At 44.3% G+C, this 26,962-nt stretch overlaps 1 protein-coding gene across 1 annotated transcript in view; it reads left to right on the top strand.

Annotated features, from left to right (window-relative positions):
* The first annotated feature begins 7,531 nt into the window (after positions 1-7,531).
* Positions 7,532-26,962, top strand: part of AHRR (aryl hydrocarbon receptor repressor) — an 85,359-nt gene continuing 65,928 nt past the window's right edge. Inside the window, exons 1-2 of the mRNA XM_063323976.1 lie at positions 7,532-7,635; positions 25,755-25,826. Coding sequence (XP_063180046.1) covers positions 25,765-25,826 — 62 coding nt within the window. The 5' untranslated portion in view covers positions 7,532-7,635; positions 25,755-25,764. The remainder of the gene's footprint in view (positions 7,636-25,754; positions 25,827-26,962) is intronic.

Genomic DNA, 26,962 nt, shown 5'->3' with positions numbered 1-26,962 from the left:
TATGGTACTAAACATTTTAAATTCGATGAAAATACAAAAATGTGCCCAGATGTGCTCTCCCGTTTGCCACCATATGCACGCACACACAAGCATCCACCATTGGCAAGTGCTGTTCTGCCAGTTTAAAACTCATGAGGACATCCAGAGCGTGAAAAAGCAATTGCTCTACATCTCTGTCCTCCACAGCAGAAGTCCACAGTGCCCCATCCGCAGCTTATGGGCTGCTGTTCTTTGGGAAGGGGCAGCTTAAGGCTGCTCCAGGTACCCCAAGGAGCTCTCCACAGTGGGACTGGGAGCTGAACTAAGGGTGTCCCTGCTTGGCACCACTTTTTCTGCTCCTCCATGTCACAGCCTGGCACCCTTTCCCATATCATGCTGCTTCATATGGCAGAGGCTCCTTCAGGAAACAGCCTCGCTTGACCTTCTTGTGTAGGCTCTAATTGGGAGCTGTAGAGAGGGAGCCGGGTGACCAGAGGCAGAAAGTCAGTGACAGTGGACTGTGGGATCAGCTCTAGCTGGCCACACATGTTCCTGATGCCTGCACTGTCCAAGTGAGTTGTGTGCAGGGGTGAGACAGACTGGCATAGCTTCATATCAGATCCGTGAGCTTTTTCCTGATAGAAGAAATAACCCTCTATCTTATGCAGGACTCGGAAAAGGATCAGGACGATGTCCCTTCTCACTGTGGTTGCTTTCCCCCTCTTTAATTTGAGTTTAGCCTCCTTGCCAGTCCTAGTCATCTCCTGACAAAGCTCCGGAACAGTCTGATGAACTGAAAGCAATGCCCGCTTTACCGGTCAATGCACCACTCAGAGGAAAGCAGCAGGCAATTTTTTGAAAGGGAGTATCGTTGCCATACTGTCATAAGTCTGAGCCCGAGGTCGAAGAAAGAAGCATTTGGTGCTCCTCTGTTGCTGCGCCTCTCAGGATGAAACATTTTTAGTGCTTCCCAGAGAAAGGGCTGTGCGCAAACAATTATAAAAGCTCACGGGCTGTGCCACACCTCAGATTCTTCATATGTGTGTCAATAAAAACTTTTCCTTCTCTGAGCCATCTATAGCTGTAAACAGAAATCCACATATCCCTGGAACCATTCAAGGTCAGGTTGGACGGGGCTCTGAGCAACCTGATCTAGTTGAAGATGTCCCTGCTCATTGCAGGGGCATTGGACTAGCTGACCTTTAAAGGTCCGTTCCAAACCAAACTATTCTATGATTCTGTGATATTAATCCAGTGATATTTCCTCTGCACATAAACCCCAAGTATTGTTACAACTTTTCTGTTTGCGCAGCTTTTAATTGAGTTACAGAGCTGTGTATCAAGGATGTTTTCTATTCACTGAAATCAGTTATTGCAAATGCATAGTTGTAATAACATACATGTTACCTAAATGCATTTTCCTTTGGGCTTAAAAATCTAGGTTTCAGGTTGCATGCAACCCAAATTTCCATAACTACAGGATAAGAAAGTATATTAGTGTCTTTCAAGTTAGACATCTGTTTAGAATGTTTTGTGGCTGCGCTAAGTCTTAAATCAATTTGGTTATAAAAACAAATATTCTTTACAGTATTAAAATAAAAGAATGGGGATGATTTATTGCTTGTTTTTAGCAACTGACTTGTCGGAGAGAAGATGGACCATATGGAATGAACTGACTTAAAAATTCACTGGCATGATGCAGTTTTTTATTAATTTTTATAGACAATAATGACCTGTAAGGGCTCTGCTCTGCTGTTTCCCTGTTGCTTTAGCACCCTCTTTTAATACTTAAGGAAATCAACTCCGTTTAGCTGTCTCTGTGCTGTCTCACAACAAATGAATAATATGACAAATCATAGTTGGGTATCTCATAATGTGCTGTTATAAATATTTTCTTATCCTTTTCTTCCTGCTTATTCCCATTGAGAAAATACAATTAGGATTTAGATGTCTAAACATCCTTTCTTCTTTCTCCAATCTCTATATGAGTGCGCTAAACATTTCTCCTTGCATTTTGCAGTAATGCACAGGTTCATATTGACTTCTAGGTAAGAAAGGTCAAAGGAATTGCTAGAAACAGAGTTGGAGCACACAAAAGTGTGCAAAGAAGTATGCAAGAAGTATCTTGTTATGAGCAGTTGTTCTTCTTCTGAGCTCTCTGCATTTATTTTAAAACACTTCATTTTTCTTTTCCATCTCTGTTTCTCCGGTGGCTTGTAAAGGTGGTTCTGTTCCCCAGGCACCCACCTACAGTTTCTGGGCAAGGGGTCCCACTCCTGCCTGAAGTCAACAAATCCTAGAATTGTCTAGGTAGGAAGGGACCTTTCAGGTCCTCGAGTCCAACCATCAACCTAACACTGACAAAAACCACCACTAAACCATGTGCCTAAGCACCACATCTACCTGCCTTTTAAATACCTCCAGGGATGGTGATTCCACCACTTCCCTGGGCAGCCTGTTCCAGTGTTTGATAACCTTTTCGGTGTAGAAATTTTTCCTAATATCCAGACTAAACCTCCCCTGGCACAACTTGAGGCCGTTTCCTCTTGTCCTCTTGCTTTTTACTTGGGAGAAGAGACCGACCCCCACCTCGCTACACCCTCCTTTCAGGTAGTTGGAGAGAGAGCGATAAGGTCTCCCCTCCGCGTCCTTTTCTCCAGGCTTCTCCCCTTGGCGGAGAAGCGATGACAAAAGTGACTGAGTTTCCATACCGAGGTCACTGTCACTTTCAGGGTGCTGTTATCTGAGATCTCGGATCAACTGCTACTCCGGGCAGCAGCGAGCAGCGGTTTCAGCCTTCTGTCGCCCAGCGGCTCCCAGTCCGGCTTGTCACTGAGCAGGCAGCAGCCCCTGCATGCAGGCAGCAGCAGCAGCAGCAGCAGCGCAGCAGCTGAAGTTCCTCTTTCCCTCTCTGCAGCATTCAGAAGCCTTCAGTGAAACATCATCACCCCAGCCTTACCAACCTGCAGCCCTCTGAGGGGTAGGAAGAGGAAAACGGAAGCAGAAGTTGCGCAGACGATGAAATTTTTGTTGCTGTATAACACAGTCAGATGAGGTTAATAGAGACAACCCTTAGAAGTATGCAAGTTTAGAGAGCTACCCGATACCAGTTAAGCACGTCTTGGAAAAATAAAAAAAAACCCACAAACCAAAACCCAACTCATCATCAAGATGCTCTTTTGAGCTGCAATTTGACTTCTGCATTTATTATGGACAGTTGATTAAATTAGGGGCTAAATCCAGAGTGAGGACAGCTTGCAGTTTAACAAGAATGTTATCCAAACATCTTACACAGTTTTTAATTTTTTTTTAAATAGGATATTCTAGTTCTGAAAAACTCTTTTGAAAGAAAAGAAGGTAATTTGAAATTGCTAGCTCCGGCAATCTGGAGACCTAGTGTATTTCAATCACTCTAGAGTTTAAGAGTTTATAAAAGCAGTATGGAAGGAATAAGAAGCAACCAGTATTGCTTCATGAGGAAATGCTTGTGTTTATGAGAATATTAAGAATGTCTGTCTCTTTTTTTCAAATAACATGTGTCATTTAAAGCATCAAGAAGAAAATTACGTTGGCTTCCAACTCCCTGCTAGTTTCCTGCACACGATCACCTCCTTTCCCGGTAGTCTAAAAATAATGGGAAATACTAAAAAATGAGCAAAAGGATACAGTTGAGGAGCCACTTACTTCCAAGAAGCAATAATAGTAGAGATAAAATGGATGTTCTGAGTGTATAGGGGCTTGAAGTAATGAAGACCATAAGAAGACAGATGACGACTGGGGTCTATAATTATTATCCAGAAGTGAAGTGGTGTTATGCGAGAAATTGATGGCACATGGTCTTGAAAATTAAGGTGTGGATGAGAGTCTAGGTGCAGTGTTCAAACCAGCCCGTTGAACGAACACTCGTTTTCCACCAAGTAGAGGGAATCTGAGGCGAAAGCAGGCTGGTATTTCAAAGTTTCTGCTTTGAAACCCCATGCAGGCACAGATTTTCTAAGTCTGTGAGCCACTTAGTAGCACTATCAGGAACCTGCTTTCCTGGTCACACGACGCAGCTGAGACTGTGTGGGTCTGTAGCCTCCTACTCCATGTGCACTGCAACTGCAGCCCTGTCTGTGGTTCTCTGTATATGTGCTAATATAAAATCAGTATGTCCTGATAACCTTGGTCTCAGCCCTGCGAAATCCTGAGCTCTACTTCCAGTCCTGCAAAGCATCTAGATGCATTCCAGAACTTAAATGCTTATGCCCATGGTTAAATGCTTTGACAGCTCAGGTCCCGATTCCTGCACATTCCGCTGCAGGAGGGAGCAGAGGAGGAGTAAGGAGGGTGCTGACCCCCTGCCTTTACGGTGAGTGATGGAACTTACTGTTCCATTTACAGTTCCATTTTAAAAATAGATGCTGGGCAAGTAAGCAATTAAAATTCAAGAAGGAAAGCAGAACTATCTGGCAGTTGTTCAGTAAGCCTAACTTGTATAAAAAAGATCTGCACATAGCTGGTATAAGTATAAACAGTCAGCAGCATGAGATTATGAAAAACAATTCTTGCCTGGCAAATGTAATTACTTTTAACAAAATTTAAAAACCAGGGAGTGAAGAGAACACAGCACAAATATTCTCTCTGCGGGCTGGGTCATTCAGCTGTACATGGAATAAGCTCCCGTAAAACATCTGAACCGTCGTCTTTGGGCGTATCGATACAAACAGGTGCAAAAGGGTCCAAATTCCAAGCTGGACATATGCTGGCTCGGCGCCGTTCCCAGTCAAACAAACTTGCTAAGAGATTTGGTAGGGTGGCCTGAACACCACATGGTGACACCGCTTCTGAGTCAGAGATGGTTCATGCCTGGTCAATGAGCTCAGATGTGTCTTCACCCACCAAGACACCTCCTATCTCCTCCGTGGCATTGCATTCACCAGGAGAAGTGATGAACAATAGTTGTCCCATGACTGTCTCACCATCATCCAGGCCTTTCTGGGCTCCACCCCCTCCCCCTCCCCAATTCTCTTCTGGGTAAATCACTCCCTGTCAATGGCCTGGCAGCAGAAGCACCATTGTTCCATCTAGTGGAGAGCTATTCAGTGTTGATGGCCTTTGATTTCTCTTTCCAAACATAGGCCTCGCCTCTGCCAGATAGGATTTTGCTGGTAGGGTTATGCTGGCAAATCCTCCTAACATAAGCACAGTCTGTAGTCCCCGAAGATTTATTGTGGCCTGAATTGGTCTAACTTCCATCAATTCTGTGGATATAATAAGTGCAGACAATACCAAATTCTCTCAGAAAATGTCCGATATAAAATAGATACACTAATTTACTGTGAAGGTTACAATCGTAAATAGCCTTCAGAAGAAAAGTAAATAATGGCATTCATAGTTTGGCACCGACGCGCTGCCAATGTGTCACATCCTGACGGATTGGGGATATGTCTGTGTCAAACTATGAATTCCGTTTTTGCTTTTTGAATGCCGTTTACAATTGCAACTGTCCATGTGGATTATTGCATCTATTTTTATAGCCAAGGCTCTGTCTGGGAAGATGTAACGGAGCAATCAACAACACTGACTGGTTCTATTTTGCTGGAACAATAGTGTTCCTGCGAGCTGGGCTCTTCAATCTTCATGCGCAGGACAGGAGGGCTGGGGTCCGGGTGTCCCCTCATCTTGAAGAACACGTCCAAAGAGGGATGGAAACATTTTAGGCAGGGACATTTGTCAAAGTGAGATCCCCCTGCTAAAAGCAAGACAAGAACGGTCCAACCGAAGACTTAACAGTGATGGTGAGGTTGGGCACTGCAGAGAGGTACAGCTCTGAACTGCTGGGGACGCTGGGAAGCCACACAACTGCAGCCACAGAGACCTGCCACAGAGCTGGTGCCACCCTCCTCAGTCCTGTTCGGGTGAGAGGGGAGAAAGGAAGGCTCGGATGTTCCCTAACGCTCCTGTTCCTCTCCCCTCCCTCCCCAGTAAATCCATGCCCAGGCGCTGCATTTTCAGTCAATCTGTACCACAAGCAACCCCAGAGTAAAGCTTCGTATGGACAAAACATCTATGAGCAAAAGTGCAGTTCTTTGCTTTCCTGTACATTATTCCTGCCACTTGCATCTTGATAATCAGGCTTTCCCAGAAGGATTGCCCCTGGATATAGAGCTAAGCCAGCTGGTGCCCAAGAAGCTGCAGCAGTGCCTGGGGGGGGCAGTGCTGGGCGCTGTTGTCTGAATGGTGGTACCTGCTGTAGGTACCTGGTACCTACAGCATCTGCATCCTAGGCCATACCTCCGCAGTCCAGGGCTGAGGAGCAGTAGACAGTTCCTCCCCACAGCAACCAGTCCCAGAAGTCTGCTGTGGGGGTTCAATGTTTGGATCTCCTCGCTAAGGACTGGCATCGCACCAGGGGGAGGATTGTTTTTCACTTTGCTACCTTGGACTCTCCACATCAGCCTGCTCTCGTTTTGTCTATCCTCTCCTTAAGCCTCCCATGCAAGAGCCGCTTTTAGGTGCTTATCTAACACCAGCACCTCACATCACTTGCAAAAGGCCTTGCTGCTTGACTGGAATCCCCTAGCACTTCCAGTACAAACCAGAAATTCATCGGAAAAACATTCTGGGGAAAAAAAGCCCTGCTAGTTAAAAAAAAAGAAAAAAAAAAAATTCCCAGCTATTACGCAGCTTCTTGGTGAAGCTGGTAACTAGGGTGCTGAACTGAAGGTACCGATGTGCAGAGGGAGATGTGCTTCTACCTGGGCACTGTCCTCCTTTGCAGCAAAAAAAAATTAAGTTGTGGACGCCCCATCCCTGGAAGTGTTCAAGGCCAGGCTGGATGAGGCTTTGAGCAGCCTGGTCTAGAGGGAGGTGTCCCTGCCCAGGGCAGGGGGTTGGAACTAGGTGATCTTTAAGGTCCCTTCCAACCCAAACCATTCCATGATTCTGCCACGTGAGGCGACAAGGGCAAAAGGACCCACAGGGACCGGGGCGGGCAGAGGGGCAGGTGGGGGGCAGAGGGAAGCCCCCTCCGGAGGCACGGATGCCAGAGGTGGGGTTGAGGCTGCTCCAGACATCCCAGAGCAGGGGAAAGACCCGGACGGTACTTTTCTCTTCCAACTTTTCGGGAGAGCCGGGCTCGGCAGGTGCACTGGGGGAGGAGGAGGGGGGGGGCGGCCTGTGTGCCCGGTTCGGTCCCCCCCCCACACCCCGCGGCGGAGGAGCGGGCGGCACCGGCGGGGAGACGGGTTTCAAATCCGCGTCCCCGTCGCGGCGGCTCTCCCCAGCTCCCCTCCCCGCCGCCGCGGCCGCCGCCCGCCCCCCGGCCGTCGGTGCCGCCGCCGGTGCCGCCGCCGCAGCGCCCTCTGCCGCCGTCGTGGGGGGGTGACAGCGGCGGCGACGGCGGCGGCGGGCCGGGGATCGCGTGCGAACGGGGTAGCCGGCGGCTCGCCCTGTCACTCGGCCGCCAGCCCGCCACCTGAATCACGAGGGAAGCGGCGGCCGAGCATCCTCCCCACCCCCTCCCTCCCTCCCTCCCTCCCCACCGGCCCCCTCCGTCCCGCTCCCGCCGCCGCACCTCCGCCCCGGCACCGCCGCTCCGCGCCGCGGCCGGGGGGCTGCTCCTCGCCCGCGGAAAACTTTGCACCCCCGCCGGGTGGTGGCGGGGACCGTGGGGTAAGTCGTTGCATCCCGAGAGGTCGCGGTGGGCGGGCGAGCGAGGCTTCAGCGCGGGCTTTGGCGGGACAAACGCGGGGGTTTGGGTCACCTCGCCCCCCCCAAATTACCCCCCCACACCCCCGGGGGTGTCGCTGCTTCCCCCCCCCCGCCCCGGACGTTTCGGTAGGGACCGCAGCCGCTCAGGACGCGCCCCGCTTCTTCCACCCGAGCGCCGGTGATGGTCCGCAGCTGCCGGGCGAAAGCCCCGGGAGGTGGCGGCTGCCCCGGGGGATGCACGGGGGGCTGCCCCGCCGTCCCGAGGGCTGAAAGCAGGGTGGGGGGGCATGACGGTGGGGCGGTGCAGAGGGCTCTGCCATGGCACCTTGGCCACATCTGGCTTCAGCCATCCTTCCCACTGATGCCTGGAGAGACCTTGGGGGTTGGAAAGCAAGCGAAATAAAGTTTCACGTCGCCTCTTTCAAGCCCGAATCGCGCTCGCTTGGCATAGAAGAGGGTGGGTATGCTTTGGGGGTCAGTCGGGACGTCCCCTCAAAATCTCCATTTTCAGCGGTTTGTAACTTCAGAGCTAAAAATTTTTGTTGTCTTTCACTTTGACATACCAAAAGGTGGAAAAAAATCAGTGCGGGAAGGGCGAAGCGTGTGTACGGGCTCTGGTGCTTTTTCTGACTTTGCGTTACTTTGTTCAGTAAACAAGAATTTTGTACGTTTTCGGGCGAAGCTGTAGTTTTATGTCTTTATTAAAGAATAACGCAAATAGCAGAAAACCAAGTTATATCACGTAAAAAAACTTTTTTTTTTTCTGAAGACGGGCACAAACAATGTTTGTGCGTCATTTAGCAAGTTTCTAGGAGATAGACTATTAAGACCAAAAAAAACCCCCAAAAAACAAACAAACCACCAGAAAAACCCAAGAATATGCTTCACGTTGTTTGGTAGTTGGAAGTTTCAAAAAGACAACCGGGACCGGATTTAAATAAAACTGACTGATCTGGTTGGGCTCAGAAGTAGTCTGTTGAGAAGAATGTTGATGCACATATGTTTGCAGTAGATAAAATAAAACAGTTCTCCTTTATGAACCATAGAGAGTGTTATTATCCAGGGCTAAGACTAAATCATTGCATTTAAGCGAGAGACTTAATGACTGACAAGATCAAATTCACTGGCAAGACACTCGGTTAATTTGCAACCAAGAATCATAGAATCAAGAGCAAGAATTTATTTCCTTGAAAAAAAAAAATGCCTAATACCGTAGATGTTAATAACCAGAAAGAGTTACCAGTGAAGGTTTGGATAGTAACTTTAACGCCGCTGCTCCTGCCGGCACCCCCTGCCTGAGCACAGGCTGAGACAATCCTCGCTTTTCACTGCCGTATCCACCGCTTCTCTGCACAAGTAGATATGTTTCTGACAACCTTTATTTTATTTTATTTTATTTTATTTTATTTTATTTTATTTTATTTTATTTTATTTTATTTTATTTTATTTTAATTTTTTTTCAGTAGGTGACCATAAAAGTGTATTTGGGTGTTCTCTGATCTCGAGGAGAGGATTGGGTTTCTAGGGGCTGCCTTGGGCTAGTTTGGTGTAAAAACCTCTAGTCTTCAGCTCTGGAAGGCCAAGGCTCCACAGCCCCATAGGGTGAAGGTGTGCTGAGGGGGACTGTTTTGGCGAAGAGCGGCAGGGAACCAACACTCGTATGTGGAAAAGCCGTGTGGTTGTGGTTTCAGGATTTTTATTCCAAGTGAGCCGTGGGAGGGGGAGGCAGGTTATTACCTCAACTTCCCATCGATTCGGATTCCTGCCCAGGAATCGTATGGAGGAAATGCAGCACTAGGCCCTGTTTGCAGTGGGGATGCTTATGAAAACCAGCCAGCCAGTCTAATATTGATTCATCGGCTTCAGTGTATAAACAGATTTAAACTCTACCGTGGAGGATTTAGTAGTCAGAAATGATTTTTCCATTAGATTTGCCTTTCTGTAGGTACATCTGAAAAGACGGTAAAGACACTTTCAGTATCAGGAACTGCCAATACGTAGTTGAACTAGACTGAGAAGTTGGTACAGGTTTTGCCATCATGTTTTTAAGGAGTTCGATCTAACCTAAGATCCCGCTAAACATGGGGGCTCTGCTGTTGAATAACCAAGGTCCGGTGCCAAATCTTTCCTTAATATTCCTGGTAATTACTGCTGACTCATGCTGACATGTGAGTTCAATTAGCCCCAACTGGAATGTAAAGGATGTGGGAGTGTCTCTTTGTGCCCAGAGACAGCTAGGACAAAGCAGATTTTGGAGGAAAATTTAAGGAATTGCCAAGTTTGGGTAGGAAGTGTCAGCCAGGGTGTTGGGTTTTTTTTCACAGTAATGTTTGAATAACCAATAAAGTTGAATCCCGGGAAGGGGGTGAATTTGGATAACACGGGCTTGTCTTCACTATGGAATAACTGTAGTCCTAACTCAGACGTTGCTTCTAATTTGACTCATGTCCACACACACACACACACACACAAACTCGTTGCTGAAGAGTGGTGATGTTTTCAATTTGAGTTGGCTTACCCACGAGGAATAAGCTATAGCTCAGATAACCACAATTCATCAACTGCTAACGCGATCTGCCTCAACGGCACAAGTGCCATTTCACTCGACTCTGGCTGCTCTGCTCCCGCTCGAATGGGGTTACCTGGAGAGGAACCTGCCTGCTTCCCTGCCACGGGCACAGCAAAGACATCATCGGTTCGACCGTGAGGTAAGCGACGGGACGTTTGGCAACGGGAATGTTCCCACACCGTTGCTGCCTAACCGCCGTGTTTGTCACAGCTGGCTGGCGGTGGTCACCGTCACCGCATGGCCATGGCAAGCCGGACAGGAGGACCTTGCGGCAGCGCAGCGCTCACTGATTAGCTCAGAACGGGGCATGGCTGCAACAAGGTGTTAAAAGTGAAAAATTGTCTTTGCCCCAGAAATTAATTTCATGTCAGTTACCAGCTGTTACGAGAAGGTCAGTTATATGTCAGAGGTATATACATACATATATACATATATAAAAATAAATTGTCTAGCAGTAGCAAGAGCTGCCGCTTTGGGAGAAGCGGTTTCTTTGTTGGCCCTCTATGCAAATTGCTACCAGGAAGCGCAGACCTGGATTTCTACAAACATTTAGAGGCCAAAGCAAAGAAGGTGGACACCAGAGCAAATATGCAGCCTTAAGTCCACCAAGGGGATGCTTTTTTGAAGAGGAAGATGACCCTAATGCAGACTCCTGTGTCTGTATGAAGAATGAAAGTTTCAAAGTGCTTTGCAAGGATTGACCCAGAGTCAGGGACCAGCTGAACATCCTGAGATGGAAATCCTTTAGGAGTATGTCTCTGTCGGTCCGGAGCTCCCACAGAGCTATTGGCAGTCATTTTGGATATAGTTCGATTTACCTCCAGAGTCATGATCTTTGAGGTTACTATAGCAGTGGTGGCTGCCTTGTGCTGTTGTCCACGTAACAAATATGACATGGGCAACTGCAGAACTTGAATGGATGGACTTACAGGATTGCACAGGTGAGGCTGACAAAATGATGCCGACATAACGCCAACTAAATGCACCCCAAATACTTATGGACCCCTGAGATCCCTAGTGCCGGTGTGCCATATGACTGTTCCAGTGTAGACAAGGTAGGATCTGCTCACTCAAGTGCAATCCTCAGGCACAGAGTGATGCAGCTCCTGTCGCAAGAAATCCAGTGTATCTCTTTTCCTTTTGTTTTGGAAACCTTATTTTGGATCTTACCATTTCCCTCCAAGAGGTGCCTTCTGGTATGTAGCAGCAGGGCCAGTGCAGGATGGTGGTGTAAAATTGTGCAAGACGGCAGCGCTTAGCAGCCGCTGGCAGGGGAACACCTTTAATAGGAGTCTATATGAGCGAAGCATTTAGCATGTATATCATCATATTTGTTGGATGATGAGATTGCTTTGGGCTGGACCATAGCGTCTACGGTTCTGAATCAAGGCTGCATCTGCAGAAAACAAATAAATAATTTCCATGATGCGGTCTGTTAAGCTGAGGCTGCAAAACATGTTGTTTGCAATCATTTATTCGACCTGTCCTGTGATTGCAGTGGTGCCTGGTGCGCCAGAGGTATTGCTCTCTATTCAACAGCAATATCCGCGCATGGCATTAAATATATTAAATATTTATTCCTCAGTCTTAAACTTCATTTGTATTGATGCTAAATGGCGGTCATTTCAGTAGGTTGAGCTTGCTGAAAACATGTGCTAACATAAAATCAAATTTCATCACTCGTTAGGACTGTAAAAATCCACGATTATTGGATTTCCCCCTCTTCTGTAATGCTGGAGCTGAGACAGAGTGAAGTTGGAATACGTGGCAGTTTTGGGGTCATTGTCTCGCTTTCCTGGGAGCTGTTTCCTACATTTGGTAGGACACTGATCCCTGGAAGTCATGATGCTGAGTAGCCTCTTGAACTTTTTCCTGTGCTGACACTCCAACTATTACGCTGTCACCTCGCAGTCGGGGCAGCATCATTTGGGAAGCAGGCTCTTCTTGGCCTCGTCGTCTTTCACGGGGATTTGCCTCTCCAAAATGCGTTTTTCTGATGTCTGAGAACTTCTAGTGCATTTGTCTTGTTTGAGTCTTCCCCTCCTCGTCCTCAAATGAGGAATCCTTCCATAAACATGGTGTTTTCTTCTTGTTTCGGGCCATTTCTAGAGCAGCAAAATTTGCTGCGGTTGTTCTGTGGGTGAAGAATACAGGCGCTAGAGATTTTGGAGGGGTATATTGAGAAGACTGTCGTTCAGGTTGGGACGCCACAGGGGTCTGTCAGAGCGGTTCCCTATTTCATGAATGGCTCGAATGACGGGTCAGAGCATGTGGGCATTCAGCCTGCAGATGTCACCAAGCTGAAACGGTTTCAGGCACCCTGGAAGACGAGAGTCAAATTCAGAGTGATTTTTGACAGTCACAGCCTCCAGAAAACCAAGCAGGACGCGAGTCTGTAAGGTTTTGTGCAAAAGTTTATCTTGGTTCAGGAATAATCATGTATTCAAATACAGCGTGGGGAAAGGCTGGCTAGGCGACACAAGCTAAGGAGAAAAGGATGTGGAAATTTGGTGGATCACAAATTAAACATGAGTCAGTAGCATCGCGCTGTTGTGAAAATGGCAAATGGACAAATGGGGTGTAGAAATAGGAGTGTTTTTTCTAAGAGATACGAATAATCTTTTCACCCTACTCAGCCCAGGTAGCTACTTAGCTGGAGTATTGCACTCATTTGGGAGCAGGATACTTGAGGAAAAATACAGACCAAATTCAGTGTCCAGAGGAGAGCAACAGGAATGATCAGGAATGATACCTAGGAAATATCACTTCCAAGAAAAGACTACAATAATTGTTTGGTCTCGGGATGGGAAGAGTAAAGGGAAAAAAAGTTAAAAATCTTTAGAAATATAGGGTTAGCTGCCAAATTAGTTGAACTTAAACTGTTGTTTTAAGTTCATGTCGGCTAGGGCAAGAAATTACCATCTTACGTCACAGTAAGGAAAATTTAGGTTAAGATGCATAGGAAAAATTCTGATATTTTAGTAACAGTTAAATGCTGGAATAAAATCTCTGGGGTACTCACAGAAACTGTACTTCTTCAGTATCAGCAGCTTTTGGGAGTGGTTTAACAGCTGTGTTGTTATAGCTATGATGGCCTAAGCATGTAAGAATGGAAAAGACTAGAAAGATGTGGCGCTTTTTATTATATCAATTGATTGCGCTAGAAAAACCAGACAAGGCTTTCATGCTCACAAGCCATTTCTCCGATCTGAAACCTCTGAATGGTTTTGGTACAGCTGCTTCTCTATGAAACCGGGAAGGATGTTCTGTATGATCTCTTGAGGGTTCTTACAGCCCCGTTTGCAAAGATATAATGATTAACAAAATCTTTCTGTCTCGGGATAGATGGGTGTTCAGGGACCGGGGAGGGAAGGCGTGCTGTGAAAGCAGATAAAATAGCTCTCCCCTACTCTGCAATCGGGGAGATTCCCTAAAATTTTCTCGCTGTGAAAAATTCCTGTTTATTACTTTTCAGGAGTGGATGAGAATCAGTAAACGTTAAACTAGCTGCTTTATTAGTGTCAGGTGGTTTGGGATGGTAGCAAATGCTTTATGACAAATTCTATTGTGGTAGGATGTATCCACAAAACGTTTGCCTTTTTATCTTAGAGACTAAAAAAAAAATTCTGGGAGTTTTGAAGGCAAGAGTTCAAATTTCCCCCCACCTCTTACCCTAATTATAAACAGTAAAATACTTGGAGTTGTTACTTGTTTATGAAAATTAAATTTAATTCTTTTTAAAAAGTCAAGAATATATGATGAAAAATTTAGTGAGCGCATAGAAAATACCACTGCTGGGGATATTAATGAGAATAAATTTGTATATATTGATTACTTTAGGGTAGTAACAGATATAAATAGTATTAGAAGACACGGTTGTACTGCAGACAACTTGCAAATGTATTTAAACGTACTTTTTCCTCTGGAGACATATCTCTAAAGCAGTAAAAGTATTTACAATAGAAAGTGCCATAAATTGTCAAATAACAAACAAAGAAAAGGTAGATAGGTCCATAGATCTCAGAAGCAGAATGGGAATAGATATGTTATACTGCTTGTAAATGAGAAATCTGTGTTCCTGGAGAGGAAATCGTATACTTATACATCCATGGTTAAGGACCCGCAGTAATTTTGAGTACGTATCCAAACCAAGGTGCTGGAGTAGTGCCTTGTCAGCGTAGTAGACAAAACTGGGCAGCCTTTCAACCAGTAGAACTTGTTTAGCTACTTTTATAATCTCAAAAATAATAGCTGCATCAGTTTTTATTTTTACTTTTGTCTTCAGATTCCGTATCTGAAAGAACAGGATCGTTTGAGTCTTCATTCTGCTTTTCGTGTACTTCATTAAACCAAAGACTTGCAAGAACTGAGCAAAATCTTGACAACTCCCATGCCAGCCTGGCTCTCGCTGTGCATTTCTAAACTGTGACCTGCTGCTTTCTAACGCTGCAGTGCTTCCTACACTGTTAGCAAAAACATTTTAAAAGACGGAATTGCAGCAATAACAATAATAACAATGTCAATTTAAGCATCAAGCTAACATAACTCACTCACTTCTAGGAGAAAATATTTTATCTTTCGTTTCAGTTTTTCTCTGCATTCCCATTTTCCATCCCAAGCTTTGAGAAAAACACCTTCTTTTTTCCCTGAAAGTTTTTGCTTTTTTCCATGGATCTTCAGATATCTGAGCTCTGCTGAACCTCTGTTATGGGGCACTTGGCATTTCATCCTCTGCCTCTCCTTTGGTTCCATCGAACGACCAGGAAGGAGGAACACGGAAGAGCAAGGCCAGGAGAAGAATGGCATTGCATCTTCCCAAAAAGCTGATGTTACCATCTGGGTTTATAAGTAATTTTTCCCCCTGCTCTCCTACTCCTATACACACGCATTTCATAATAACTTTTATAATAATAAAGATGTCAGTGCCTATTTTGTTAGTTCGTGTTTGTGCTGGATCTGCCTTAGATCCAGCCCTCTTTTGCTTCTTTTCTCGGGGAAAACGCTGTGCTGTGTTCTCCTGGTGTCACAGAAGCTCCTCTGGGGACAGGCTGTGGCTCTGAGCCAGAGACGGCCACACTGTCCCTCTGTCAACAGTGATACAGAAATATACAAATATATGAAACGTATATGAAACATATATGAAATATATACATATACGAAACTCTCTATATACTAAACATATAAGCTGTCATATATTTTGACTCCTGTTCTGCACTGGAGTGCAACTAGAAACTTTTTAAGAAGCCTTTTGTGAAAAAGAAGAGAGAAATGAGACTACAGTTACAGTGTAGGGCAGACTTTTTCAAAGGACTTGGAATTGAATCTTGGGCCACTCACAGGAGGGATTCACCAGCTTATTGGCTACTGCGGAGAGTCTCCCTGATTTTCATAAGCAGTCCTTTCCTGATAAAGATTCCATTTAAATTAGCGCCAGTGGAAAACTCCTAAAAATGGTTCCTAGTGTTTCTCTCTTCCTGCCTCGTCTGTTCAGTCCTCCCTCTGTGTAACTCGGGGTTTCTCATCATGCTGTTAAGAGTTTGCTCCAAAATTGCCCCACACTTCTCGTTTGGCCTGGTGGATGCACGATGATAGTCTTATCAAAGATCGCTCTTCTACTACTTCAAAGAGAATCCCAAACCCCAGACAATCAAAGTCAGATGAAATGACAAGCAGGGTATTAAAACACAGGTGGTTGGGAAAGTAACACCAGGAATGCTGGTGAACTTACAAGAGGGTTTGGAGGACCGGCATAGATAGCTTCGTAGTTGCGTTTCCAACCCCGTGGCTAGTTCTGCAACTCAAAGTGACATGTCTAGTTCACCCTGTCAGAGTGCTGTATGGGTGCTGGATCATGGACCACCTTGTGGTGGAACAGGGGAGTTGGGAATGAGGGTAAAACAAGCCAAAAAGCAGCCAATGCAGGACCACATGTGTTTGTTGTGAAAAAAAGTGACACAACGCATTCGAAGTTACGCTGTTCTCCTTTGATTTAAGGGCATTTATCCCTCACTTACAGTTGCTGAGTAGTGCAGGCAAACTAATGAACTAGACAAACTTGATGAACTAACTAGCTCTAGCAGCCTTATCATAACAGCACAGAGCTAAATGTGGGGAGAACCTATCTAAAAAGTTATCAAGTTACACTTGATAAATATACTTGTGGTGTTAGCTGGTACCGAGCTCTGCGTTGCCAGCATAAAGCTGCTCCCGGAACCTGAACTAGCTAAGGTTTGAAGGCGGCTGAACTAAGGCCCTGCTACACTACACATTCATGGCAGAAATATTTCATTGACCTATCTTAGTGATTTTAGTCAAATTTGCTCTGGAAATTATGGTTACGCTTTCACAGCCTCTGCCTTTCAGTCTCCAGAAGTGACTTCTTTTGACTTGTTAAGTCAGGTTTCAGCAAACATAAGAGAGAGGCAGAGATCTCAAAGATACGATGTTCCTGAGAGTTCAAAGGTGAAACATGCTACACTAATATCCCTGCTGAGGGCAAGATTGCTATGTAAGATTGAGTGTCTTGTTAATCATCAAATAATCCATCTGGTTCAGGCAATATCTTAAATGCCCCAGCTGTAGCAAAACTTTTCATCACTGCTCACACCTTACTATGGAAAGGGTGATCCAGCTGCTGGGGCAACCCCGTCTTCTCCTCTCATGGTCTGTGGCAAAGGCAATGGAGGACCAAAGTCAAGCCTGGTAGAAAGAGATGCCACTCTGTTAACTATAAAGGATTGTACCACACATATGCCCAATCTGATTGGTTTTGTGTGTGTTTTTATATGTGCTATGGCCTGTATCCTTCCTGAAGTGACACAGCGTACATGTTAGAGGTTCTAAAAACAGCCTAATTTTTAAAACATCACTTAAAAAAAAACCCCTGCATCTAAGCTTTTTTTTTTAAAGTTGGTTATTTACATCCTCAAAGCTCAAAAAAAGTTTCCTTGAACTTAATTTCAGGCTTTCTTATATAAACAAATAAAGAAAGGAGGGCTGATGAGATAATTTAGTCCCCAAATGAACTTGTTTGTGAGGGAAGAATAGTGATTGAAATTATTGTTCTGCTAAAGATTCCCGAAGAGTGTAGCTGCATAGCCACCCTGTAGCTAAAAGGGCTGCCATGTTTCAAAGCCAAGCACTTGCAAATTAGGCAACCCAGGAGTTAAAGACGAAATGTGAATTCCTCACCTATGTGGACAGGCACTAAACTTAATCTCATATTAAAAATAGAAATTGCATATTTTGTTTTTATTATCCTCATTCACCTTGTGGTCCCAGCTCCATATGATGAATTGTTCAAATCCCATTCTGAACACAGCGCTATGAATTCTGTTACAGACTTTTTTGTGATATTTGTGACTATAATATCTAAGTACATCAAAACCGCTGCTGAATTAATCTTCATTATGCTGCTGAGACATATGGACTTACTTGCAGAGACAAATCTGAAAGACATATTCTCATTTACTCAATGCCAGGCATTCAGGACGATGCAGCCTTTGGTGTACGTTCATTCAGAGCGCAGTTCTGGGTGCCTTCAGCTGCGGCACTGGATGCTCTTCACTTTCAGAAACCAGATCAAGGCTCCCAGAAAACGAGGATTGACGCCTCTGACGTCGCTGGCTGTAGTCGCGTGCCTCGCATCGCGCGGTCCTCATTCCTACAGCCCCAGATCCTTCCCTAAGCTCTCTGAGTGGGGCTGGCTCCGCATGCTCAGACTTCTTCCCGTAACATAGGCAGTGATGGCAAAGGAGCCCGCAGGAGACCTGGGCAGGAAACTGCAGTAGGGAGGTGCAGGCCACCTAATTTCTGGGAAAATCCCATATTTTGGATGGTTATGTTGAAGTAAGTCCTAATGTTCAGTTTTGGGCCTCTCACTACAAGAAAGACATTGAGGTGCTGGAGAGTGTCCAGAGAAGGGCAATGAAGCTGGTGAGGGGTCTGGAGAACAAGTCTCATGAGGAGCAGCTGAGGGAGCTGGGGTTGTTTAGCCTGGAGAAGAGGAGGCTGAGGGGAGACCTTATTGCTCTCTACAACTACCTGAAAGGAGGCTGTAGTGAGGTGGGGGTCAGTCTCTTCTCCCAAGTAACAGGCGATAGGACAAGAGGAAGTGGCCTCAAGTTGCTCCAGGGCAGGTTTAGATATTTGATACTAGGAAAAATTTCTTCACTGAAAGGGTTGTCAAGCTTTGGAACAGACTGCCCAGGGAAGTGGTTGAGTCACCATCCCTGGAGGTATTTAAAAGATGTGTAGATGTGGTGCTGAGGGACATGGTTTAGTGTAACTGGGCAGTGCTGGGTTAACAGTTGGACTTGATGATCTTAAACATCTTTTCCAACCTAAACAATTCTATGATTCTATAATTCAAAAGCAGCGCTCCCCAGTGATCCCTTTCCGAAGTGTTACGAAACACAGCATCTGCCTGCAGGTCTTAGGGATGCCGAGACTCAGGACTACAAGCAGTCGGCTTCTGTCCCCCCCCTGCCTCCTCCCAGCATGCCTCCCAGTCCTTCCCACCGCCAACTCCTCATTCCTGTGCCTTAAATTTGGAGCCCCTTGTTTCTGGGCTGGGGCGGCTGGAGGAGGGAGAGCACACCAGGATGAGGAGGAACAGCGAGAGGGAAAGTCTGGCTCTGCCTTTGCTGCTCTGCTCCGAGGGGAGGCATGTAAAGCACATGGGGATGCATATGTATAGTGCAGATGCCTGTGGGAGGAATGAAGGGGATGACGTGTGCTCAGCTCAGGCAGAAACTATAGATAACTGTCAGACTACAACAGATCTCCTGAGCACACGCAAACTGGAGATGTTTTTTTTTTTTTTCAGAAGCTTCAAACATAGCCAAATTTGTACATATTTTCTTTAGAGGAAATGAAAAAGAGATTTTATGTGTGCCATGTCAGACAACCTTAGCTGTGCTGTAAGCCCAATATGTGATCCCTGGTACTTGCAGAACCACGCTCTGTGAGTCAAGCGCTATATAGCTTTTTGTTAGTCAATTAACATTTCTAACAGCTCTTCAGGTTTGCGAATTAACCTTCTTCCTTTTTCACTGGAGAGAAGACTGAGGCAGAAAAGTAAATTTTAAGGCCAGAAAGAGCCACTGTGGTCTTGTTTCGATCACACGTATAACATGGACCATCAGATATCCTTAAACAAATTCTTCGCCACACAAGTCTAACAGTTTTCTTAAGAAAACATTAAGATTTAAAAAATGCTCAGTGATGGAGAGTCTTCTACAGTCCTCGGGAAGTTATTTTAATAGTTATCCTCATTTATTTGTAATTTGAATTTAATTAGCCTCAAATTCTGCAAATTGGATCTTGCTAGAATTAGCTTGATCTCTGTCACGAAATGTTTGTTTCTTACATAACGTAGTTACTTATTGTGAGGAAGTTCTTCCTTGCTGTTCTTCATGATAACCCAAACAGTTTGAGCTCCTGGACTCTGACTGTGGAGCTCATTTCCTCAGACTTTCATCATTTTTGTGACTTTCTGCTCCAGTTTCTCTTGAAGCGGGGCTGCTTGAGCTCATCACAGTATTGCATGCTATTTGTAAAGATAATATATCCAAAGCCATTATCATCTTTTCTCCTAAAACGTGACTGTTCATCAGAAGCAATGCATTTAGCAGAAACATGCTAATCACAATTAATTTGCTGCCCAGAGAGGTGGTGGAATCTTTGTCTCTGGAGACATTCAAAACCCGCCTGGACGCCTTCCTGTGAAGGAAGGACTGCGCGATGTGAGGCACGCGACTACAGCCAGCGACGTCAGAGGCATCAATCCTCGTTTTTCTGGGAGCCTTGATCTGGTTTCTGAAAGTGAAGAGCATCCAGTGCCGCAGCTGAAGGCACCCAGAACTGCGCTCTGAATGAACGTACACCAAAGGCTGCATCGTCCTGAGTGCCTTCCTAGGTGACCCTGCTCTGGCAGGGGGGTTGGACTAGATGTTCTCCAGAGGTCCCTTCCAACCCCTGTCCTTCTGTGACGATTCTGTGACAGCAGGCAGGTAGATTTCTGTTCTGTTGATCAGCCGTCACGAGTGGAACTCTTTTTCCAGAGTTGCTGTCTCCCAAGGTAGAAGCAACACATAATCCTGTGAAAAGCCAAGCAGTGCTCCAGCCCCGTCCCCTTCTTGCGCTGCTGGTGAAGCTGCTGGGGAAGCTCCGCTGCGGTTCTGTGGTGGAGCAGGGATGAGAACACAACTTTCTTATTCCCAGGCTGCCTCTTTGAAACCTGCGCCGCTCCGAAGCTGTGGTCTGCACAGCCCTTTTATGTAGTTCAGGCATTGAATGCATGGTATGTGATCACATTCGGACAGGAAATGATTCATAAAATTTAATGAAAGGAGAGATCATTGGATAATGTAATTTGACCTCCTATAGCTACCAAGGCTACCAAATTTATCCTTTTTTCTGTGCCTGCATTCAGCACAACTGCTTGTATTTAATTGAAGCATAACTTCTGTTAGGGTAAAGTGCACATTACAGAAAGACACCTAACAGTGACTTCAAGACAGCAGGAGGTGCAGGATCCATTAAACCATTTGTAGCTTGCCCCAGTGTTTAAATACTCACAATGTTACAGATTGACACCTTATGTCTTATTTGGATATATCTGACTCTCTCCGTACTTGCTGTGTTTCGGATCAAAATAATTCAGCACCAGTATCTTCCCGATGGAAGTACTTCACTTTACTCAAGTTGCCTAATTCTTTTTTCTATGCAAGGCAGTTTCTTCATCCCGCAAGCACTTTTTTTAGCTTTTTTCCTCGCCCTTTCCAATTTCTAACATTTTTTGAAAAGCACTTACGTAGGAACTGTACACGCCGTTCCAGCATCAGTCTCATCATATCTGTAAACAGAGGTAAAATCACTTCACTGAGGTCAGCAACTGCATTAGCTGCTTTTGCAGCAGCTCCTCCCTGGGAGCTCAGGGGATGGATTGTATTCAGTTTTCACTTTGATCCCTAATTCCTTTCAAGAATTGCTGGCATTTCAGGAGGCAGTCCCCATTCCATATTCTGAGATGCAAATGTTTGCATTTGGCTGTATTAAGATGCATTGTGGATATAGAGAAACAGCCTACTGGACACTCCAGATTGCTCTATTTCATTATATCTTCTGCATTATTTACCGCTCTTCTAAATTTTTATAACTTTGCAAGTGTTATCACCAATGGCTTTGTATTGAACCTTGATGCTTGTAAAATCTAAAAAAACCTTTCTATTTAGCAGTGATTTCTCTATGATTACTTTTTTTTTTTTATCTGTCAGTTGACCAATTCTTTACTCATGGAAACTGTGCACTTTAATATTTCGTTGTGTCTTTTAAAAATCAGAATGGTGGGCTGCTAAATTAATTGATTTACAAATACAAGTGAATTCCTTTATCAGCTAGAGGTGATAACGTCTCCATGAGTAAGTTTCACTCCAAAGAGCATGATATTCCATAGAATTCTGCTAAGTGATGTCATTTGTCTTTCTTATCAGCTTTTCTGGTATTTTGCTTGAGATGGATGTCAGTCTCGCCATCCGGTGGTTAGCTGGATCATTATGTTTCCCTTCTCTGAAGATTGTCTTACAGCAGCTGTCTTTCAGTCCTTTGGATTTCCCCAGTGTTCCGATTCATTACGACTTAATGTCAGCAGTGATTAAAAGCATCTGACATACGAAAGTGAATGATCATGGTCCACATCTGCCCTTCCCCAGCAATTCTGTTCCTTTCAGTCCTAGCTCTCCTCCTGAAGCTCCTTAAGCTTGTAAGCCCCTTCTCCTGCTGCTGGAGGGGTGAAAGGTTGCAGCTTTGGGTTCATCTTCATCCCCTCCTCAAACAGGGGGAGAGCATGTGAGGACTCTCAAGTGTTACAGAGAGAAAGAGAAAGAGAAAGGAAAGAGCGCAATTGTTCTGAGCAGCTGAGTGCCGTCCTCCCAACTTCTTTCCGTTTCTCATTCACATGTGAGGCAGGGGGGCTGGTAGGGGAAGGAGCCCCTGGCCACCTGCAGTGGTGGAGATGGGCTCTTCTGTCCCAGCGGTGGAGAGCAGAGCTTACAGACGATCAGAAGAGGGCATGGTCCGGGCAGGACTATGAATATGTGCTCTTCTCCAGTTTTTAAAAGCAATGTTTTCTTGGTCTATGGTTCTATGCAACTCAACAACTTCAAGTGCTGTTTTCAGATGTATTTTTAGAACCACTAGCCATGAGCCTTCTGACTTCTTTCTTTTTTTTTTTTTCCCATGCATTCATTCTCAAATTCATTTTATCTGCATGCCACTATTGACATTGGTAGTAGCAGAAGCACCTCTCGGCTGTCCGCGTATCTAGGACGTTGGTGTTCAGTTGCTGAGGCAGTGCTTCATACCATGTTGCTGTGGTAACGCCTTGTCCTAATTCTGTAGAAAGTTCCTGTAGAAAGCCTGAAGAGTGCATCGTGTATTCTTATTTGATGCAAGTGCATGATTCTCCTTCTTTTCAGAGACTAGAAATAAGTCTGTTGAACACTCTTACCTTTTATGCAGTTCTAACATACAGCCATCTCCATCTGATAAGCACTCTATACACTTTTTAGACTTCTTTTGTTCACAATATTCTTCTAAAAAGGCCACTATCTTTTCTCTTTAGCGCTGCAACTTGTGAATTTTCCTTTGGGCCTTTATCTTTCTTAACCAGAATTTTACACTTCATAAATTCTAGCTCATATTGTTTGCTATTTATTTCCTGGTTTTCAGTTGTTTGAATACTGGTCTTTTAATTTATTTCTGTTTGCTGTCACATATTAATCAACTGAACCAGAATGGGTTCTAAAACAAAGCGGTCCTTTTGGGAAACTGAATGAACTCTTAACTTTCAGTTTTCAGTTGAATTATGCTGTCCAAGTCTTTCTCCTCCTTGTAATTTTGCTCATGAAGGCAAGAGAAGGGAAGTCTAGCATGTGACACTCTTTTGAAACATGAACTGTGAGTCATAGATTCATATTATGGACGGGAAGGACTCAGAACACAAAAGTATTACAATATAAAGAAAATAACTTTTAGTGTAAGGTCTCACAAGAAACTGCAGCAATGCTTTTGGCTTCTTCACACCATTTCATCTTCCCACTGGAGCAGAAAACACACCAGGGTAGATGAGATCTTAAAAACTGGCAGACTGTTGCAAAAAATGAGCTTGAGACTAGCCTAACCTAACAAGGTCTTTGAAGGCGGCAAGAAGCCTCCCTTTAAGCAAAGGCTGTGGGATAAGCAAACTTTCTTAGCCCAGGGCAGTATTTATTGCACTGTAGACTATCCCTCATAGACTTTGGCCAGGTAGTTCACCCATCTAATGTCTCATGAAATTGTCCCAGTAATAGTGAAAAAAAATGGTTTTGTTTATTTCTTGATGAACTCTGTACCTGAAACTGCTCCAATTGGAGAATGACTGGTGTTTCCACCATCAGCTATAACTGAGAGAAGGCAACTACTGACCTATTTGTCTGATCTCTATACTATGCGTCATTTTAGAATGAATTCTCAAGGAAAGAACCATTAACGCCTGTGGTTAGTTGTGTAATGGAATAAAAACGGAATGTAGGTTTACATGATTTTGAAAAAGTAATCAGATAGCTTTCTGTTGATACAATAACTGATTTTCCAGATCAGGGAAATACGGCTAACCTAATCTATCTGAATTTAGCAAAGGATGCTGTGCTGCTGAGGACTAGTAAAGAACTGAAAGGGTTGGGGGAAGGAACTGGGTCAACAGGACACGCTGAGAGGAAAATGACTGATCAGGAGGGAAACAACAAGTAGAGTTATTCAACTATCAGTTTGGAGACAAGACAGTTTTACTAAGAAAGTTCATGCAAAACCAGGAGTGTAGCAATAAACTTAGTTGTTTGCACCATCAATACTGAAGAGGCGACGATTCTCACACAACAAAAATGAACTGGAGATGAATTGTATGAATTGGATGGCTGGGCACTTTGGCACTAAAACTTATATTTTCTCCATAAACTGTGCATTTATTTATTGCAAATTATACATGAAGACAGAGAACTGTGCATATTAGGTGAGGCCAGGATGACTGTGAGCCATGAATTTGATAATGGTTATGAAAAACAAAAATGCACTCACACAACTATCAAGTGAGATAATTCCCATAAAGAATTAAGGGTTTGTCACTATGTAAGTATATATACATATATGCATGTCTGAAATATTTTTAGATTTCACTTAATATACAGTGCATGACTATGTTTATCTATGTTTTAGACTGATTGATTGAAATGAGGTAGAAAAGGCTCCTTAGGTGATGGGAAGAATAAAGAGTTTGTAACATGAGAGGTGAATAAATGAGTTTGGGTTGTCCTAGAATAGAAAAATGAAGGCTGACTGAAGATATGACTGATATTTAAAAATACACCAATGAGTAAACACAATGGGGGAGGAAGAGCTATTTAAACCAAAAGACAATGTTGGCAGAAGAACAAATGGGCATAAAATGACCATGAACAAATTTAAGCTGGAAAGCAAAAGATTTCTAGTTATCAGAAAGCTGTCTTTCAATGAAAAGCAAAGCTCCCCTAAAGAGTTTTTAAACGAAGTTCAGTAAGGCTATGATTTGCGTTACATGATATAGGTGTCTTCAATAGCATGGGATTTGATTCAGTGACGTGACGTAGAAGGTCCTCTTAATTTTACATCTTACATAAAGCACCAAATACTCTTGAGATATAGTAACCTCTCAGGCAGCGTGTGCCCACTGTTGAACAGCACGCAGCAAGTCTAAAATACTCTTTGAGACAGAAAATCAAGGGACTTTCCTATTCGGCTAATCACCAGAAGTTTTAAACAGACTGAATGCAAAGACTTGTTTCAGAGCTTACAATGTCTCTAAGGCTCAAACGCAGCAATAACACGATTAAGTTTTGTCTGAAAATTGTCACCTCCCTCAACACTGCATTGGTTGGATCCTAGTGCTCACCACAACACTGTGTGTCATTTCTTGAGCTGTTGACAGATACACTTTTAGTCTTTAAAAATGAGGATGTGAAGACCTGGAAGAATGCTGATTTGAATAATTGCATCCCACTTATCACAGTGTCAGCAATGGAAGATTATATTCCTGTGTATTTAAAAAGCTGTGAAATCCTCCTGCAGAAGACGATGGGTAGTATTATTTGTTTAGCTGAATTTAAAAATGAGCCTAGAAGGAAAAAAAATTAATTTTGGATATCGAGTAAACAGGATGTATTTTATACCCATTTTTATACCATGTATAGTATGCTTAATTTGGAAAAATGAAAATTGAATATAAACGTCAATATTCTAATAATATTAAGGTAGGAAATTGGAATAAGCCTTAAGCTTCTATCTTAACTAATGCCACTGTGCTTTTTAGTGTTGTTGAACGCCACACTCAAGGAACAAACATTTTCCTCGGTTGAACTTTCTCGGTGCTGTCATTTCGTACAGCGGTTTGAAACACAGAAACCTCTGAACTAAGAAACCTATTCCTTTTGTTTTTCAGCATTGAAACAATGATTCCTCCGGGGGAATGCCTATATGCTGGGAGGAAAAGGAGGAAACCCATTCAGAAACAGTTAAGTATCATATTCATCAGGAGGCATCTCCCTCTGAACGTACGTGCTAGCAGTGAGGTAGAAGAAGGAGTCCCTTCATCCCATGGTCCGCTGGCACAGGAGAGACCTTATATCTTTCTCTCCAGCGAGAAACCCCTGGTCAGGAGGCTGGCTCTTCATGGTTAAGACTGGCCCCAGAAAGGATGCCGAGCATGGGTCAAACCATCCTTACCCATCACTAGGTGTTCCAGAAGGAAGCCAGTGGCGGTTGTGGTGTGAGGAGTGGAGAGGGACAGCACTTTTTCATGGGCAGAAGATACTGGTGGACCAAATGTCATCTGGACAATGGTTTGGAGGGGTGGCTGCTGCCTCCGCGGTTCTGTGTTCCCCGCCGCCTGTTGAAGGAGCCTTTTGAGAAGCTGTGTGTGGAGTGGCACCAATGCACTGGCATCGCGCTCCCCCCTTCCCCCTTCCTTGGCTTAGCCTTGCTTGGGGCATCGCTATGTCCTGCATGTGTGAGCCTGGAAAGTGGGTCAGTTCAGCCAACTGAAAAAGCAGGCTGGTGACTCACTTTTTGCATAAAGAACACATCATTTTCGAACCACTATTTACCATGGGATCACTTTCATTAGAAGAAAAATGGGATAGAGGAATTGTATGTGTGAAGGCAAAGCAGAAAAAGAAAAAAAAGCAATGGGAAGCCGTTACTACAAGATGCTTGAAATGGGAGGGAAAAAAAGGTTGCTATCACTGAAATGTAAAATGATTTCCAGATGTCATAAACCACTCTCTGAAATGAAGCTTTTTAATATAATCGTCCCACATCTTCTGTGTTACACTTGATTATATGGTTATGAAACACACATTTTTACTGTGTTAAAATTATGAACTAGCACTGGTGGCCTTCACAGACAATTTAAGGATGAGAAGGTAACTAAAACAGATTTCCCTATTTTCAGTTGTTCAGAACTTCTAAAAATAACCCACTTGGCTTAAAATTGTATATATTGGTCTAAACTCAAAGGGGAGTTTCTCTGAATGTTTGAGTGAAATCTGTTGATTTTGTTCGGATTTTGGAGAGTATTTGCACATGAACCACTTGTTCCCACTTTAGAAAAATATTTATTTTAGTGTAAAATAGATCATAGGTGACAAC

The sequence above is a fragment of the Chroicocephalus ridibundus genome, chromosome 2 (assembly GCF_963924245.1).
Source record: "Chroicocephalus ridibundus chromosome 2, bChrRid1.1, whole genome shotgun sequence".
NCBI lineage: Eukaryota > Metazoa > Chordata > Aves > Charadriiformes > Laridae > Chroicocephalus > Chroicocephalus ridibundus.
Note: the sequence above shows the minus strand (reverse complement) of the source record. Positions and strands in the feature narration are given on the sequence as shown.